General features: G+C 44.8%; 1 protein-coding gene across 2 annotated transcripts in view; it reads left to right on the forward strand.

Moving 5' to 3' along the window:
* The first annotated feature begins 1,231 nt into the window (after positions 1–1,231).
* TECTA (tectorin alpha) overlaps positions 1,232–19,415 on the forward strand; it is an 84,757-nt gene continuing 66,573 nt past the window's right edge. For both annotated transcript variants that reach the window (XM_055273503.2, XM_055273504.2), the window contains exons 1-6: positions 1,232–1,343; positions 4,445–4,578; positions 7,956–8,243; positions 11,823–11,960; positions 12,304–12,469; positions 17,519–17,931. In XM_055273503.2, coding sequence (XP_055129478.1) covers positions 1,280–1,343; positions 4,445–4,578; positions 7,956–8,243; positions 11,823–11,960; positions 12,304–12,469; positions 17,519–17,931 — 1,203 coding nt within the window. In that variant the 5' untranslated portion in view covers positions 1,232–1,279. The remainder of the gene's footprint in view (positions 1,344–4,444; positions 4,579–7,955; positions 8,244–11,822; positions 11,961–12,303; positions 12,470–17,518; positions 17,932–19,415) is intronic.

Genomic DNA, 19,415 nt, shown 5'->3' on the forward strand with positions numbered 1-19,415 from the left:
CTTACCAAGATTTGGCTTAATATTTCTGACTCAGTTCCTCCAGCCTCTACAGAACAGGTTAGTGACGTTTTTCATAAATAGAAGTATCTAAATGAATCCTCCTTACTTCTCTCTGAACCGGTTCCCTAAGAGCTCTAGTCTTAAACTTGCACAGCATCTGTCTCCATTAAAGCTGTGTGTGATCTCTGCTAAACCTTTGTACCCTTTCCGGCAAAACTGTCTAATATTTAATATGTGCTTGAAATTACAACATATATACTTGACAGCTAAAGATTTGCAATAAAACTCTCACAGGATAAATTCATTGCCTTTCCTGTGAAAGTTTGGTTGAAGAATTGTGATACCTTATATGATAAGAGGAAGGTTTTTCTTTTTTAAGAATACTGTCAGGAGGAGACTTCATGGTCTAGCCATGCACTTTGGTGATATCTAACTTGAGCTTGCATCCGTGTTCTCATTGCAGCTTTGCAGAGTGACACAGACAAAACATGCTCCTAATGGAGGGTAAAGCCACCGTGCAACTGATTGTAAACTAACACGAAAACAAGTTCCTCTTTGCTGTGTTCCTTCTTTAATCAACTTGCTGGAACTAATTGGTTGCTTGTGCACTGGATTCTATTTTTATTGTGATTCCAACTCTGGATTGGTTCTTTTTTATTACTAATGTTTCTATCATTCATTTCACTGTGGGAAGTCAGTGAACAGAGTAGACTGGCCCTGAATCTGGTCAATACTTCAAAATGATGGATCGGCTCCATTCTGTGGAGAAGGTGATGGCAAACTCTAAATTCTCCTAGCTGTAGAACACATTGTGTTTTAACCAACTTTTGTTTGATCCTGATGGAAAGCTGTAGTGAAAATTAGGAAATCCAGGTCTCACTGGGGTGTGGTTTCTGCTGCAGACACACAACCCGGGACCCGCATGCATCTTTAGCGTTGGGTCCTAGTTTTCGGCGCTTTATTCGATGCAGAGGGGAGACCTTCCTTTACTCATACCACTGGCACTGATTCTAAATAATCACTTGACAGTTTGAATGATCTCATTACACTTCCAGACTGGCTTCTTCTGGGCGTCTAATTTGATTATGAAGTGTTGAACTTAGGAGGACCTGCCAGCATTCAGGGGATTTCAGCCCGACTCAGCAATGTTGATGTTGTTATGTGAATTTGTTCTATGACGGTTTTGATGGTCTTGGGATTCGCCACCAAACACACCTGGTGTTCTGTTTACTCTGGCAAGCTGGGGATTTTTTTTTCTTTTTCTTTTTAAAATTCCAGGATGAATTATTCATCATTCCTTAGAGTTTGGGTCTCTTTCATCTTCGCACTTGTACGGAACCAAGGTGAGTACTACAGAATTCCATAAAGCTCTCAGTTAGCATGCTCTTGAGTTGATAAAGAGACACTTTTGTTGGAACCATAATTGTAACGGCAGGTGCATGTGTGTCTACAGATGCAAAAGAAAAATGTAATTAAATTCTATTATCGAGGGTAAAATTCATTAACTTTAAATGAGGTTTGCTTATATTCCCACTTTTTTCTTATTTAACATCAAACACTATTTGTATATACCAGCTTGCCCTGTGCTAGTGGAGTAGATCTTTAAAATAATGCAAAATTATTTCCATTAAAAGTAGATAAGATAGGTGTATGTGCACCTCATGTCTGATCACTGATTCCCAGTAAGGCATTTAATTTGTGGTGGAGACTTTAAAGAATCTACTTATTTTGACCAAAAACTAGGAAATTACAAAAGCATTGATGTCAGTGGTTTGTGTATCAGTGACCTTTTACATGGCCCCCAAATCTAAAACTTAAAGTTAAATAAGACAATTTTTTCCTTCAGTGATTCCTTCTTTTTCTCTGTGTAGCGCTGCCCTGGGTAAGTGAAAGGCCACTTACCTTTTTTTCTACTGTTGTTTTGGATTTTAGACAAAGATGGGGCAGTCTACATAGATTTTAACTTTTTATGGCTAAAATGCTAAGGCACCTTTCTTTACTTTGCGAGTTTGTCTAGTTCAAGTGGCACATGAGTACAAGTCTGAGATGAACATGTCAAGCCCCCATGCAGCGCTAATGTTTTTCCAGAATGGGTGAATTTAAACAGTTAAATCATAGTGTGAAACCTCACAAGAATGAAAAGGGCCCGTGACTTCAACTTCCTACCTCAGCTCCAAGAAAGTACATTTTATTTGGTGGGAAAAAAAAATCCTGGAAACATAGCTATGTTTATTGTGAAATTCTCAGCTTAGGGCAAGCATGGATAGGGATATTCTTTCTTTTAGCAACACTGATGTTATTGATAGGCCATGCTGCTAACAGTTTTATATATATATATAAATTAATAATGGCTTCTGCGGTGTTAATTACTGTAGTTTAAACCTACGCCCTTGTATTTAGCACCCTTTCTTTCATTTGACAAGTATTATTTACCATATTAGATATTCTTATTGTTTGTATCCTTCTTAAAATTAAAAATATTTAACTGTCCATTCTTTCCTATTCAAAATTGTGAACTAATTAGGATCACCCACGAAGAGAAGAATCTTGCAAACTGCCTCACCTTTGCATCAGAAGAGGAAGTTAGGGTCATTCTCCCTGGCCACGGTTTTCTGTCTCCTCCGTGCGGTATTACGGGTTTTCCATTCCCTATGCAGATTGGCCAGTCAATGCAGCCCAAAATACCAATTAATCTTTCCATACAAATGATGATAATTCAGTGTGAATTTCAGCCCTCATTCATACTTGGGCACGACTCCTAAAAAGTTCCCCATGAAGGATAAATCCATGCCAGGATGTAATTTGTTACTGTTAACTTGAGAAATAAGTACCTGTGTATAATACTGTAGTAGAGATTATGAAGATTTTTTTTAATTAGTATCTTCCAGGAATTTTTAATTTGTTGCTATTATGTAAATAGAAATGTTAGAAGACCCCTTTTCACCTGCTGGTTGTAACATTAAATACAGCTCATGGGCCCAGAGCTCCTATGACCCGACACAGCGCCTCCTACAGCCTCAAATTTGGGCGGCTTCTCAGCAACTTATGGGGTTTGGACGATGCATATACACTAATGACCGGATTAGTTTCGCTGCTCTCCTTGGATGTCAGCCCCTGGAAAGAAATTAGCCCTCCGTTGAGGCAGAACTCCTCTTGCTCCCTGCTTCAGAACTGGAGAGCTGGCTCTTGGCCTGGTGCAACAGGCCTGCTTTCTGGCCCCTTTGCACTCTCTTTTACATGACCTGTTGTCTGTTCACTAAAAGCCTCCCAAAGGAGCAAAGATGGTCTTTGGCCACTTGCTCCCCAGCCTATTGCTTCCATCAGCACAGAGCAGGGACTTTCCCAAGGAGAAGGCCGGACATGAGAATGGGGGCATTGGCATCTCATGGCAGCAAGCAGGTACCGCAAGAAGTGTGGCCGTTGCCTAGAATGGTCTTGCCCCTGTCCCCGAGAATGAGAAATTTAAAAAAAGGAAAAAAGGGAGAAAACGATAGTGTCCTATTGTCTTATATTCATTCAGGAGAAGAAAGGACAGAGGCAGAGAAAAGTAACACCCAAAATGTAGATTATTTCACAGATGCTATTGGACTTGATCCTCAGTGATGCAGACCCTAGGGAACTTGTCTCATTTCTCCCACAAAACTGAGCCACATCTTGCAACAGTATGGATGGGAAACCTGGGAGCAGCAAGCCAGGAGAGGAGGTGACCCTGTCATGGCGGGGTGCAGTGTGTGTTTGTGTGATGGCTCTCCGGTGACCAGGAGGACAAATCAGAGCCCTGCAATTCATTCTCTCCAAAGAGTTCTCAAGGACCCAACCCTCTGACCCCGGAGGATCTCATGTCTGTCTTTTGTAAAAAGGAGTTGGGCAAAGAGCCTCTTGCAGGGCCAGCCCTCAGTCAAGGTCATTCATGAGCCAATTACTACAAATCCTCTCCTCCCACTTTTGTCCCAGTTCCTAATGTTGTTTATTTCCTTCTGGGATCTGGGGTTTTCTCCAATTGTGCAGCAAGAGGGAGGGAACTCCTTTCAGGAAAAGACACGATAGTGGAATTCTTGAGCTAGAAAGGGAGCTTCAAAACTGTGGCCATGCCAGACCTAGAGGCTGCCTCTCAGTACCCAGAAAGCTCAAGGTTCCAGGGAAATTCCACAAATTTCCAGCCAGCTGTAGCCATAGATATCACCAAGATGCATGAAAGTGCAAGAACATGCACAAAGTGCTTTCTCCTATGGAGAAACAATGTCACTCCCATTCTCCCGTTTCCCAGAGGCAGAAGATACTGCGCTGTGTATGGCCTAGGTTTAGGATGAATGACAGGGCAGTATGACTTGCGTTCAGCTTGCAAGCCCTACTGAAAGAAGCTGGCTTCAGTAGGTAGGAGAGATGTAGCTTACCAAACGGAAGAGGGAGCTGCCATCTATCTAACCATCATCTCTCTTGACAGCTCAGCCCAGGGAGCTCATGTATCCATTTTGGCAGAATGACACCAAAACCCCTAAAGTAGATGATGGAAGCTCATCTGAGATTAAGTTGGCCATCCCAGTTTTCTTCTTTGGCGTTCCTTACCGCAGTGTCTATGTAAGTGGAGAAGCAGCCCATCTGTTGTTCTCTGGCCCTCCCTTTTGTTTGTCATTAAGAAAAGCATTTTAAGTATCCTCTTCCAGAGCTCTGGGAAGGGAGGATTTATTGGCAGCCAAAATGACAAGTTCTGAGATTTCATGAGCTGATAGGTTTTATGATTAAGAAAGTCAAAGGTATATTTAATAGCTAATGTTCATAGTGGAGGAGTATACAGGGCAATAAATTGCTTTTGTGGGTGATTAAACATAGAAGTGAAGCAGAAGCCCCAATGCCATGAACATTATTTCTGCTACTCAACGAGATAAAAAGATACAATGAACCACGGTAGGAGCAATATCATTTTTCTTTCCCTTCTGGGGGTGTGAAAAGTTTAGGCATCTGCTGTTCTTGGGCTTCCTACCAATTTGAAGCAGAGTCGGAACACAGTAGAGGGGTAATCAACTATTATATCAAAGTTGTTTGCAGAATTGGCCACCCTCAATATGGGTCTGTAGATAGGCCAGAGGGTTCCATCGCCCAACCCACACTAAGAAATGGTCCCATTTGTGATCAGAGCTCTCCTAGGCACCTGTGTTCTTAGGTTTTTATTTTTGGTTTTTTGGATCATTGGGTTTGCTGCTAGCGAAACTGTTGCACATGAAGAGGAAGATTCAGAGCAGCCGAGCCTGGCTTTATTGTTGGCCTTAAAGAACTGGGTGAGGGATTATACCACACCCCTGGAGGAAGAATGCAACCCTAAGCATGTCCACCTCTGGCCATCTCTACGTCTGGGACCTCTCTCTTCTCCAACTTTTGATTTATGGCTCCGGGGTGATTCTCACTAGAAAAGAGTTCACTAATCCATTACCTAACTGTGGTCCCTGAACTTGCAGAAGCAGGGTCACACAGGCACTCATTAGCAATGTCATTTCTCAGGTCCCACCCCACACCTACTGAGTCAGAAACTCTGGGAGGAGGAGCCAGTAATCTGTGTTTTAATGAGTCCTCCAAGTGGTTCTGATGCCCACAAAAGTTTGAGAACCACTGATCTCAACCATAGGATATAATCAAGACACATGTGAGTCATCACCAGCTTCCTCTGCCAGTCTGTGTGTTTTAATTACACCTATTGTTCCCTAGCAAACACTTCACTCTGACATCCTGAAGCGCCTTTTATGCTCTATTCACGGCAGGGCCTCCCTAGTCTGTGTTTGTAATAGCTGGTTTTAAGTTTTGGGTTGTGTTGACCTGATTTTGGCAATAAGGGAGTGAGGACTTCCGTGCTGGAAGCCCAGTTAAGCTAGTTTTTCTTCTCTATTGCACTGTGTGATATGGAATCTGAAGAATTTTTTCTTGCCCTTGCAACAGGAGGTTCCTTAGCTTGAGGCAGATTTATTTGAGGGTAAATTGTTCCTTGCGTTTCCAACACTTTGAGTAGTGCAGTTTTCTTCAAGCCTCTAGGATGTTCCCTATTACTGGAAGACAATAGGCTCTTAATGTCTCTTCCAAACCCAAAGCCTAGCTTCCCAACATGTAGACCTACCCTTGGCCCAGGCCTTGATAACTTGCCTCTGGGATCTGGGCCACTGTTAATGTCCATAATGTTACTGGTTAACAGGAACTTAACATATGATTGGAATGTATAGGAAAATTATCTCCAGGTTTTCTGTATCCAAGAATTGCAGTTCCCATTACAGGCACCTCTGCTGCTGAAGCCATGTCAGCCACGGGGTTAAATCAGCTTATCTACCAACGTACAGAGCTGCAGATTCAGGCAGAGGCTGAATTGTTTACAGGTCCCTTGTAGACTGAGGGTATATCTTGGCTTGTGATTTCCAGTAAGGTTTCCTATCTAATTGGTTTACTAAGCCATTTACAAATCATGAAGAAATCACCATAAGATAGTCATTTACATAAACAGTATAAAGTAGTCATGCCTCCATTTTTATGCAGTGATTGTACCAAGACACTATCACACCACATGAGCTGGAATGGAACTGGGCATCTGTAGGTTTTAACCTTGTCCTTGCTCTGAGCACAGGAGTGGTTGTGACATCAGTGGAGGTCTTTTAAATGTCTCACCCAAAGCAGAATATTTTCATCGGAGACTGGAGTTGGATGAAGGAGTGTTTGATTTATCTTTCTCTGACACTCCTCTTTTGTCATAAAATAGGAAGCGAGGCCTAACATAGGGCACCTGAATTTTCAAATTTAACTTTACTTCCATGCTTATTTATTTTTCCTGCTTATTTTGTATTAGTGACCCTGAATCTGTCTTTAGTACCCACGTTACTCCCTGTCTGGCCCAGCACACACACACATGCCACCCCCAGTACACACATACACACACACACCACCCCCAGTACACACACACACCCGCCAATATACATACACACACACCACCCTCAGTACATACACATATACACACCCACCCCAGTATACACACACACATACACACCACACCCAGTACACACACATATACATCCCACCTCAGTAAGCACACACACCCCACCCCCAGTATATACATATATACACACCCACTCCAGTATGCACACACTGCCCACGCCAGTACACACACACTCCAATATACACACACACACACCACCGCCAGTACACACATATATGTCCCACCTCAGCAAGCACACATGCACACCATCCCCAGTACACATACACACACACATCCCAGTATACACACACGCCCCATCCGCAGTGCACACACACACACTCCCTACCCCAGAATATACACACGAAGCCCACTCCAGTACACACACACGCTCCAGTATACACACACCCCTCACCCCAATACACACACATACCCCCACTCCAGTACACACACATACCCCCACTCCAGTACACACACACTTACACACCTCACCCCAGTACACACACACACACACCATCACCAGAACATACACACCCATACTCCTCACCCCAGTACACACACACACACACACCATCACCAGAACATACACACCCATACTCCTCACCCCAGTACACAAACACACACTCACACACCTCATCCCAGTACTCACAAACCCTTCAGTACACACACATGCACATCTCACCTGCAGTACACACATACACACACACAGAAGCACAACTCAGGAACATTTGATAAGTGTAATAGAGACAGGATAGGGAACATGAAAATGAGACTGATTATTAATCAGAAATGAAGCTGGTTACAAATTGAATGTGAAGGAAAACCAATGAGTTTGTCTGGAAGTAAACGAACCTCTTAGTTTGAGCAATGGAAGCCGGTGTTTGGGGGTTCTAATTCAGTAGTTTAAAAGTTGTTTTCATTCATACAATTAGGCGAATGTCTGTCTTGGTTTGTGACTCTGAAGTTGTTATGGTTTCAGATCCACTGTGCAAAACCTCTCTTATTTTCGTAGGTCAATAACAATGGAGTTGTTTCCTTCAATGTGCTAGTGAGCCAGTTCACGCCAGAATCCTTTCCCCTGACGGATGGGAGGGCCTTCATCGCCCCATTTTGGGCAGATGTGCACAATGGAATTCGAGGCGAGATCTATTACAGAGAGACCATGGACCCTGTCATCTTGAAAAGAGCCACCAAGGACATCAGGAAGTACTTCAAAGACATGGCAACCTTCTCTGCCACTTGGGTTTTCATTGTGACATGGGAGGAAGTCACGTTTTATGGAGGCAGCAGCACCACACCTGTAATAATTCAAATTTTCCGCTTTCCACTTCATAACCTGACATCTAATTCTTGTCCATCTTCGCTACCGTGAAAGAGTCTAATTATTGGAGCTAAGGAGTGTCAGTTCCCTTGAGTTAAACTAATGAGTCTTGCTGCCCACTTTGCAGGAAACAGAGGGAACTATCACAGTTAACCAGCCCAGTCAGCTGTAATATTTCAGAAGATATGTCACCCCTATCACAAATCATCACTAATGCCTTAAAAAAAACCCTCAGAAACTTTCCTGCTGTAAGTGACATTCCTGTTTTGCAGGAGAGTGACTGAGGCACTGAGACCCGTTCCAGGCCACATGCTTAGGGACCCATCTAGGGACCCAAAGGTCCTTTTCTCTTGCCCGAGGTACAAATGCCTCTCTCCATCCCTAATTTCCTCCCTCTCTCCCCAGTAAAATTTGGTTGGAAGAGAAAAGTAGCGTCCCAAGTTTGGGCCCAAATGATCTGGCTCATTTTATTATGCTGTGACATTTTTTTTTTATTGTGACCAGGGCTGAAATTATTCATATTTGGTGTTAATTAGAGTGGGCAGTGAAAGCGTTTCATGAATAAAGTTTCAACATCTGCTCTGAAATCCCAAATGAGCAGTCAAATAAGAAAGATTATCACTGCCATTATCTCAGAGATAATCAACTTTCTACATAAAGGGACAGAATGCAGTTTTCACAAAAGCCTGCAGCTTGTTTGGGTGACTTTGCCAGTGGAGAGTTTTGAAGTAGTAGACACATCTTCAACTGTATAATTTCTAGTAAGCAAAGACACTCAAAAAATCTGCCCTCCCCTTACTTAGGATTATTTCCAATTCCATCTGTTTTCCAATTTCCTTGGCAACGAGTCAGTTGTTGAGGGGTGGAACAAAAACGACTGAGTTAGAGAGAGGTGAAAAAGTGCTGGGTTTGCAGTTCACAGCTGCGACACCACGAACACATTATGTTTTAGCACCTTCTAGCCAGAGCATCAAGAAGCACTTTATCGCTAAGAGGTTCTGTAGAACAGAAAGACACAAGTTTAAACAGCGATGCATTGGCTAGAAATAACCTCTAAAGAAGCATACATTTCCCTCTGTCACGTTATGGATCGCTAACGACTCCTCGGGTGATGTTTTATGTCCTTTAAGCCTCATATCTTACAGCGTTAGAATGCAGCATGCCAGCAATCGATAAATTTTAGTGTCATGGGGTGGGGGAAAGAAATGCCTATCAAATGCTGACCACCAGTTTTTCAAAAAATCTTCCATTGGCAATAAAAATGGCAAGATAATTTAGATACTTTATGGCTTATACTTTGGAGTAAATTTCTGAACTAGGTGAGAACTCTTTCTATGAGGATGAATGAAGTAACATCTAAGTGCTTTGAGCTCCTTGGAGAAAAAAAAGATGATGTAGTCCTCTGGAGCTGCAAAAGTGTTCATCCATCCTCATCTTTGAAATTGGCCCCACCTCTTTCATCCCGTTATTCCATGTTTCCCCTTCTGTATAGAAACACGTATAATCAGGCCAGCTAAACACAGGGCTTGAGAGGTCTTTCCAAGGCAAAAATTCTCATGTGAGGCCAGCAGAAGGGAAGGAAAGGGGATATGTTTACTTCAAGGAAGGAAAACTAATATTTATTGAGGTTTTGCTATGTGTCTGGTGCTGAAGGCTATTTTTGCATATCATTTAACCCTCCCCAAAATGTTCCCGGACAAGTGCTGTCTCCAATTTCAAGGGAAGGGAACAGGCCGGGAGAGGCCAAGTATCTCGTTCATGTGGCAAGAAAAAGGATAGGATTCAAATCTCCTAGGAGACAGAGCAGGAGTTCAGACCAAAGTCTTCCAACTCCAAATCCCAGACTCTTCTTTCTTCAGCTGCCTCCTCCGGGTATCGCTGAAGTCCTCAGAAGCAAAAAAGGTTTTTTATCCAGAAGAGTCTTAGAATGAATGTTGAAGAATTCTGTAGTGCAGGAATGTGTGAGAGTGAGCTGAGGTGCGTGCGGGTGGCAGTCAGCCTCTGGGGTGTCACTGGGATGGCTGGTTGGTTTAGAGGTGACTTCAGGGGTTGGAAATGGATTGCTCTTGAGATCTGCTTGGACCAAAGATATTTCCAGCTTCACTGTGGGAGAAGGAATTCCCTTCTGAAGGAGAATCCTGGTCTGAAGGGGGCTCTAGCTTTAGTCCTTGTGTGACTTTGACTTTGCCCCTGTCCCTTGAACAAGAGCCTGCTGGTGACCTTACAGCAATCTTGAGCCTACTGCTCACTCATCTCTGTGTCCCACTTTCCTCTTCTGTTGAATGGGGCCAGAGGCCGAAGGCATGTACCTGAGCAAGTCTATCACAAACGCCATCAGCCGTGGCCAGCACAGAGCGTGGGAAGAAAAGTTCTTTACAAAAAGGGCTTTTCTTACTTGTAGCTTGCCTCTCTTTCTGGGATCATCTAGAATGGGGAGATTTAGGGCTTCCAAGATCCTCTACCCCAGTTTGATTACACAGGATAAGGATTTGTGTCTTCCTCTGCATCAGACAGAGTGTTAACCGGGATAGTGTCAGGCAGCTGGGAAAAGTGCTAGGTTTGAATAGAAAAAGGTCAATGCAGCCTCTCCTTTTAACTCTATTTCTATTAAATTTTTTGAAAACATGTGACAAGGGGTAAGGATTAGCAAGAGGAAAATATAAAGGACAGGGTTTGCTACATCTTATTTCTGAAAACTGTTTACAAGTTTCATATGAATTTAAATAACATCTCTATCCTAAAAAGTTTAAAATGAAGACAGCATGGAATGGCAGTGATCTGAGAGATGGACTGGGAACTCTGGCGCAAATCCCGTTTTTGGTTGCTGGGTCACTGTGAAATTTCCAGTAACTCATTTCCCGCAGTCCCTAGTTTTCTTAACTATAAGATAGGCGTGGGCCAATACGATCACCCGTCTTAGCGTTGGTCTGGGGTACAGATGAATGTTAACGATTTTCAGAAATAAAGTGATGCACAAATGCTCAATTAGAGGAGTAACTTCTCCCCACAAAGTGCTTTTTAAAAATCACTTTCCCACTTCCATTTTTAAAAGGGGAGACATCTCATCAAGATTAATGTTGTTTTCCGGAAAGGGAGAGAGCACAATCCACACGGCCACTTTAATCACACGGACTGGTATCTGCTCCCTCTTCCAACCCGCTCTGCAAGGGGAACCGGTGGTTGCATCCTGGTCCCCGGCCGAGTCTTTCCTGTAGTTTATTCTCATGCTGCCATCTACAGGTGCTTTCATATCATCACACGCTTAGCCGGGCCTCTGAATTTTCTGTCTGGTAGAAGTCAGAGATGTAAGTGGGCGCTGAGTCAGACTCTGGGTTTATCTCAGGCAATTTCTCTTTTAGACGCACAATCCCACATGTCTTGCTTTTCCCACCGGAGGCGAGAACCAATTCAGAGAGGAGTCAGAGCTGGAGGGCCTGGCTGCAGAGCAGCTCTGCGCTGCCTGTGGGTGGGGAGGGCGCGGGGTGAGGGGAGGACCTCTTTGGGGCCAGGACCTCCTGGGGAGTGCAAGTCATGAGACTGTGCATTCCCATCCTGTAGGTGAACACCTTCCAGGCCGTCCTGGTGTCCGATGGCTCCTATACATTCACCCTCTTCAATTATTACGAAATCAACTGGACCACGGGGACGGCGAGTGGCGGCGACCCCCTGACAGGTCTTGGTGGAGTGATGGCACAGGTGGGTGGCTCTCCACTTCATCCCCCGCGTGTTTCCGTCACTGCACTCTCTGCTTCTGTGGCTCAGTATCCTGGAGGGAATCCTGCCACCAGCTTTTAACTAGAGACGCATGTCTGATCTCGCAGGTGGACTACGAGGCTAGTCCTGCCCATGTTTGGCACCCTGACTCGGCTATGACATGAACTAGGCAGTCCTTTCTCACCTAGAATGCTGGCCCCAATGACTCCAGGAAAAGAGGGCTCTTGATTTTAGAGGTGCTGGATTTTAAAAATAAGGTAGTCGGGCCAGTTAACCCATGGGGGATTTTTGTACTCAAAAATCTTGTCTTCCTTTTGTGCTGCAGGCAGGATTTAATGGTGGAAACCTCACCAATTTCTTCAGCCTCCCGGGGTCAAGAACCCCCGAGATCGTGAATATCCAGGAGACCACAAACGTCAATGTTCCAGGCCGCTGGGCATTTAAAGTTGACGGAAAGGAAATCGACCCAGCCAATGGCTGCACCTCCAGGGGTAAAGCTTTTCCTCTGTCTGTGGCAAGGCAGGGTTTGTTTAGTGTAGACTGACAGGCAAGCTTTTAAGCCACGGGGGCGGACTCATTCCTGATGCCTTACTCTTTTGACATCTCTCAGCTGGGTAATGGAGATCAAGGTAATTTTAGCATGCACATTCATCACATCAGGAGCTAAAACCCTGCACTCACTACCTCGCGGCTTTGGAAGTCCTTTTCTGGGGTGTGCACACAGTTATCAGTTCTGAACAACTCCGAAATGGACCAAGATCTTGAGTGATTTCTGAGCCAGAGGGACAGAAGGCAGCCCTCCTGTTTAACATTATTTTCGTTGTTGTTGTTGCCATTTCCTCCCCCCGCCCTTTACGTTTTTCTTCTCATCCTTATTCTCGCTCTGTCATCTGCACTTTGTAGATCTACAGGAGTGGGTGCAGTTGGAGTATTGCCAAGTTCCTATGAGGGTAAATCAGTACTTCCTAGTATGATTAGAAAAAAAAGAAACAAAAAGTAGCATAAATCTTTATGGTAACTTCTCCTAAAATCTTCCCAGCGTGAGCAAAACGTGCAGGAATTTGAGGAGAATCAAAGCTGACTTTAGGTCTCTGTGAATAAGCTGTAGTTGAACCTGGATGGATGTCCTTCACATTGGGCACCCAGAGTTTGGAGCCTTTTCTGAACTATTGAACCCCTTTAGATGTGCAAACTCGCCGTGGACTTTCAGAGACACATCCCGGTTTATGGATTCCTGCTTTTTTGTGTCCAAAAATATTTAGAAAACAGAATTTCTGATAATATTTCTACTTCCAGGAGTAGAAGCTACAGAAACTAGAAGAAGGAAATAATGCTCTGTTCATTAGTCCATCCACCCATCCATCTATCCACCTACCCACCCACCCATTCACCCACCCATCCATTCACCTACCCACCTACCCATCCACCCACCCATCCACCCATCTACCCACCCACCCATCCACCCACCCATCCATTCACCTACTCACCCACCCATCCATTCACCTACCCACCCACCCATTCACCCACCCATCCATCCACCTACCCACCTACCCATCCACCCACCCATCTACCCACCCACCCATCCACCCACTCACCCATCCACCCACCCATCCATCCACCTACCCACCCACCCATTCACCCACCCATCCATCCACCTACCCACCCACCCATTCACCCACCCATCCATCCACCTACCCACCCACCCATCCACCCACCCATCCATCCACCTACTCACCCAACCATCCACCCACTCATCTATCCACCTACCCATCCACACATCCACCCACCCATCCACCCACCCATCCACCCACCCATCCATTCACCTACCCACCCACCCATCCACCCATCTACCCACCCACCCATCCACCCACCCATCCATTCACCTACTCACCCACCCATCCATTCACCTACCCACCCATTCACCTACCCATCCATCCACCTACCCACCCACCCATCCACCCACCCATCCATCCACCTACCCACCCACCCATCCACCCACCCATCCATCCACCTATCCACCCACTCATTCACCCACCCATCCATTTATGCATCCACCCATTCACTCACCCATCCATCCACCTACCCACCCACCTATCCACCCATCCATCCATCCACCTACCCTCCCACCCATTCACCCATCCATCCATTTATGCATCCACCCATTCACCCACCCATCCATCCACCTACCCACCCACGCATTCACTCACCCATCCATCCACCTACCCACCCGTCCATCCACCCATCCATCCATCCACCTACCCACCCACCCATTCATCCACCCATCTATTTATCCATCTACCCATTTACCCACTCATCCACCTACCCATCCATCCATTCATCCATCCACCCATTCACCAACCCATCCATCACCTACCCACCCACCCATTCACCCACCCATCCATTTATCCATCCACCCATTCACCCACTCATTCACCTACCCATCCATCCATTCATCCATCCACCCATTCACCCACCCATCCATCCACCTACCCACCCATCCACCTACTTACCCATCCACCAACCCATCCATCAAGTCATCCAGCCATTTAGCAAGCCATTGCATCTTTCTGAAAAACATTTTAAGAGCCCCATTGAAATGCCAGCCACTCTGTGAGGTGCTGGAGATAAAGCTGCTCTAGCTGCCCATGACATGACTATGGTAGAGGAGACAGAGCCATGGGAACAATGATGACACAGCATAAGACATATTATGATAGACACTTGTGTAGGGTACTGTGGAAACACAGAGGAAGACCGTGGGAAAAGTGTTTCCAGACCTCTAAGGAAGTTTTGGATAGGAATGAGGAGGTGCCTTTACCCCCTCAGATAGAAGCTTGGACTGCTTGTCTTGGCAGCCCTGGGAGGCCTCGGGGTTCTTTCTTGGCTCAGCTTCAATTTCATGTTGTTGTTGTTGTTGTTGTTGTTTGTTTAGGAGACAGGGCCTCTGTGTGTCACCCAGACTGGCTAGAGAACAGTGTTGTGGTCATAGCTCACTGTAACTTTGAACTCCAAACTCCTGGGCTCAAGTGATCCTCCCACCTCAGTCTCCTGAGTAACTGGGACTACAAGAACCACCACCATGTCAGCTAATTTTTATTTTTTGTAGAGATCGGGGTCTCAGTATGTTGCCCAGGCTGGTCTCGAACTCCTGGCCTCAAGCCATCCTCCCATCTCAGCCTTCCAAAGCACTGGGATTAAAGGTGTGAGCCACTGCACCTAGGCTCAATGTGTTTAATATACAGAAAAGCCACATTCACATGATCTGACACACCTGTGCCCTGTGCTGTGATTAGGTAGGTCATGCGTGAAGATGGCCTGCCTGGGCCCTTGCCTCTGTGGACTCTGTAAAGTCCCCCATGTTCAAAATAACAAATAAATGTTTTGCAGCTAAGCTGGTCTTAACTGGATAGGAAATAATCTCGTTCCAGAGCTCATTAGGATTTGAGATTGTACCCTCCTCCCCTACAGAGTGTAGACACAGCATCACTTAAGGTCTGTGAGAGATACCAGCTCAATACTACATTCTCTCCCTCCCCTGTATAGCCTGGACCAGGAGTCTGAGAAGTTGCAGACTCTTACCCAAATACCTCTTCCCTTTGTCCAGGCATCACAGAGATGACTGGATATGGCCATACAACATGAGTGCCCAGTGACAGCCTCTCACCTGAGTCCTGGGAATGAAGTGCTGTGATAATGGAAAACATTGGCTTGCAGAGCTGTGGAGTTGGTCAGATGCCAGCTGTGTACACAGTCTCCACTTTGACTTCATTCTTTTCCTCCTGAGTTATAGGTTTAGGTTTCATATACAGGACAAATTCAATATGCTTATATAGACTGTTATGCATTTTTATGTGCCTCTGGACATATATCAATCTAATGAGATTGGGGTTTGGCCTGGGGTATAGCAAGGGAAGTGTTCTATAGAGCTGGTTTATTATATCATCATTCCACAAACTAAATTATCTCAAAGAGTCTACCTTTTGATCCAAACCTCCTCTATTCAAAGGCATTTTCCTCTCATTTATTGAAAGGCTGAAAAAGCAGGGCCTGGAAATGATGCTGAGTGGAGGCTGTCACTACATACAGCCCTGAACTAGTGCCAAGGAGTGCTGAGGATTGAGGACCTGTTTTCAGGGCTGATGCACATGACCTACTGGGAATGTGACTAAATCTATTCTCTCATTTTTCAACCCTATTCTCAACAGGTAAAAAATGGAATTGCCTGTTGAAACATCATTGTTCCTGTTGGGCAGATAGAGCCAAGATTGTTACCGATGCACCCGCACCCTCCACTTGTGTTAACCTTGCAGCCTTGTGCTATTCACTCGATAGTTTTATAAAAACTCGAGATGTTATTTACATTTCTTAATGCTGTGTCTTTGATACTTGCCTTTTCAGACATTCTCATTTTACAAGTGCTTCTACTTCTATCAACCTGTGTCAACTTTTTTATAGCATCACTGCTCCCTGTGAGACAGGGATGAGAAATAGCAGTATCCACATTTTACAGGTTAGGAAAACAGACGGGTGGAAGTTGAGTGAGTAGTCTTGGAAATGGATTGCAGATTTGTGACTGCTGCCCAGTTCTCTTGACCCCGACCCCCCAGCAAGGACTAGATCACAGCCCCCAGCCCAGACATGCTTCTATTTCAATTAAAGGTTGATGTTAGCAACCAGAAAATTGCAAAGATTTTTGGTGGGGGAGGTCATTTATTTACAGAAATGATTTTAAAGACTGCATGTCTACCAAAGAAATAATAGTGTTTTTAAAATTATCACATCTCTTCAAACCGTTCCCCTCCCCTTTCCTCATTCTCTTCCTGACCTAGAATTTGTCAAGGAGGTCTGTCCGGTGCACAGACAGAGAGAAGTCTTGGACTTGGACAGGGCCCTAGAGTGGGAAAGAAGACAATTTGTGTAGGTGTAAATCCTGCCTAAGCAGCATCTGCAGGATTCATGAGCCTTTAAACATGCCAAGAAAGTGGTCAGTGCTTTCCAGAACCTTCCCAGGGAGCTTGGGATTTATACTCATGCATCTGACTCTTGATTAGTGCTATTGACCTTTTCCGGCACATACTGGGCCCCCAACAAATGTCTGTTGAATGAATGAACAAATTAGCAAACAAACAATGAGTGTTGCCGAGTAACCTGGGTAAACTGGGTCTTCCTTCGGAAGGAAAGGCAGGAAATGACTTCCAAGTGTCATACCCTTTTCCATGGATTCATGATAACATGGTTTTCCTTGAATGTGAGTTTGCTCACCAGCCATGGAGATAATAATACCAAGAGCTTAGATGGGATTCAGACAGACTCCGCTTGGAATCCTGGCTTTACCACGGAGTTGCTGAGTGATCCTGGATGAATTACTCCACTTCTCTTAAGCCTCAGTTTCCTCATTTGTCAAATGAGGGTGACCATACCTCCCTAACAGGGTTCTTACATGGATTAAATGGTATAATGGAAGTAAAGCATTTAGCCCAATGCCTGGCACAGAGGGTAAATGCTCAGTAAATGTTGGCTCTAATGTCATTATTCCCCAGGACAGTTCCTTCGGCGAGGGGAGGTGTTTTGGGACGACTTGAACTGCACCATCAAGTGCCGCTGTCTGGATTTCAACAATGAGATCTACTGCCAGGAGGCTTCCTGTAGCCCCTACGAGGTGTGCGAACTCAAAGGCAAATTCTTCTACTGCAGCGCTGTGGAGACCAGCACGTGCGTGGTGTTTGGGGAGCCACACTACCACACTTTTGACGGCTTCCTCTTCCACTTCCAAGGCTCCTGTGCCTACTTGCTGGCCCGACAGTGTTTGCAGACTTCCAGCCTTCCTTTCTTCAGTGTGGAGGCCAAGAACGAACACCGCGGAGGTTCAGCTGTCTCCTGGGTGAAGGAGCTCTCAGTGGAGGTGAATGGCTACAAGATTCTCATCCCCAAAGGAAGCTATGGAAAAGTCAAGGTGAGACCCTCTCTATCCTTCACGGGGAAGTGGAGAAGCTGGAGATTCTTCAGCCTAGGGAAGACTTCCCCAGATCTACTGGTTCTGCTGTTTGTCTCTGTAGAGTGCCAAGGAGATGCACAGCTCTCCCTGCCTTGCAAATAGCTTGTAAAATACTTTACTGGGCCAAATTTTATGTGTACAAGAGCTATCCTAAGCTCTCTCCTCAACATGTCTATCTGCTTTTAAACTTAGAGTACATTTATATTCCTAGTTCCCTCATAAACACTGATAGACACACACATTCACAAAAACACACATACACACACACACACACACACACACAGTTCAGAAAAACTGGAAAGAGATAAGTTTCTTATGGTCCTGGCTTGCGATAATTGTAGCCACATAGCCATGCCCTGGAGATGGTACAAACACAGTACAAACCCCCAATTCACTACAGCCTTTGATTAATAATCCTCATCCCACCTCAGCCCCAATTCTGTTTGCTCAAGAGCTGCTGCTTCATTTTCAGAGAAACTTCCAAATCAATTGATGTCTCCAGAGGTACCACCTGTGGAGGCACCTGGATTGGTTTTGGTGACTTCTTTAGTGAGGCTTGGGTGGGAAAGTCCCATGAAAGCTCTGCCCAGACACCCCTCGAATACAGTCCCCAACTCCCACCTAGAATAACAGAGAAGAACATGGGTCTCTGCTGGCCAGTTTAGCATATGCAAATGATTCCTGTCACTGTCCACCTGGATTTCAAGCAGGGACATCAACAAAAGAGAGAAAGCAAAAAGCTACTAGCAATTACTCAATTTGTGCAGGCCCCAGTTTTCATAATGTTAATCAAGACCTTGTTGCAACCGTGTATTTATTCAAGCAGTAATAACCAAGACCACAAGGGGTTGATTGCTGCAACCCGGTGCAATCCTTAATCCCCACGCACGGAGGTCATTACAGAGATCACAAACCAGAACTGATGCCAATGCAGGGATTTATTTCTTTTTTTAAAAAATGTGTTGTAGTTTTAATTGATGTAGTATGTCCAACAAAAGGCAGGGCCAGGGAACTAATTCCACTCTTTCTGGCTCTGCATTTCCCAGGTCTGTGCAGTTTATCAGTCTCCTAATGAGGAAAGTGGGCTATTACTGTGGTTGAAATGCCAGTGTGCTTGCTATTTGGTTAGTCTCTGTAGGGACAACTCTGTATATCAAATCAAGGCTAAGAGTTTAGATACAGAAGTTTGGAGATTTTCCCTTTTAAATTTATATTGTGCTGTTGAGCACTATACTTATCCTTGTAGATAGATGCTGGCATTTCAAGCTAGAAAAAATTTTCACTAGCTTCCCCCTACTTTCCTGTATTTGGGGATGATGTGTATGATATCAGTAGTTGAAAAAGAAAGCTTCATGCTTTATTCCTATTTTGTTTTTTGATTAAAATTCTTTTTCATTCTCAGTCAGATTTTTTTTTAGAAGGAAAGGGACACTGTCATTTCT

This window comes from Symphalangus syndactylus, chromosome 3 (genome assembly GCF_028878055.3).
Source record: "Symphalangus syndactylus isolate Jambi chromosome 3, NHGRI_mSymSyn1-v2.1_pri, whole genome shotgun sequence".
Classification (NCBI taxonomy): domain Eukaryota; kingdom Metazoa; phylum Chordata; class Mammalia; order Primates; family Hylobatidae; genus Symphalangus; species Symphalangus syndactylus.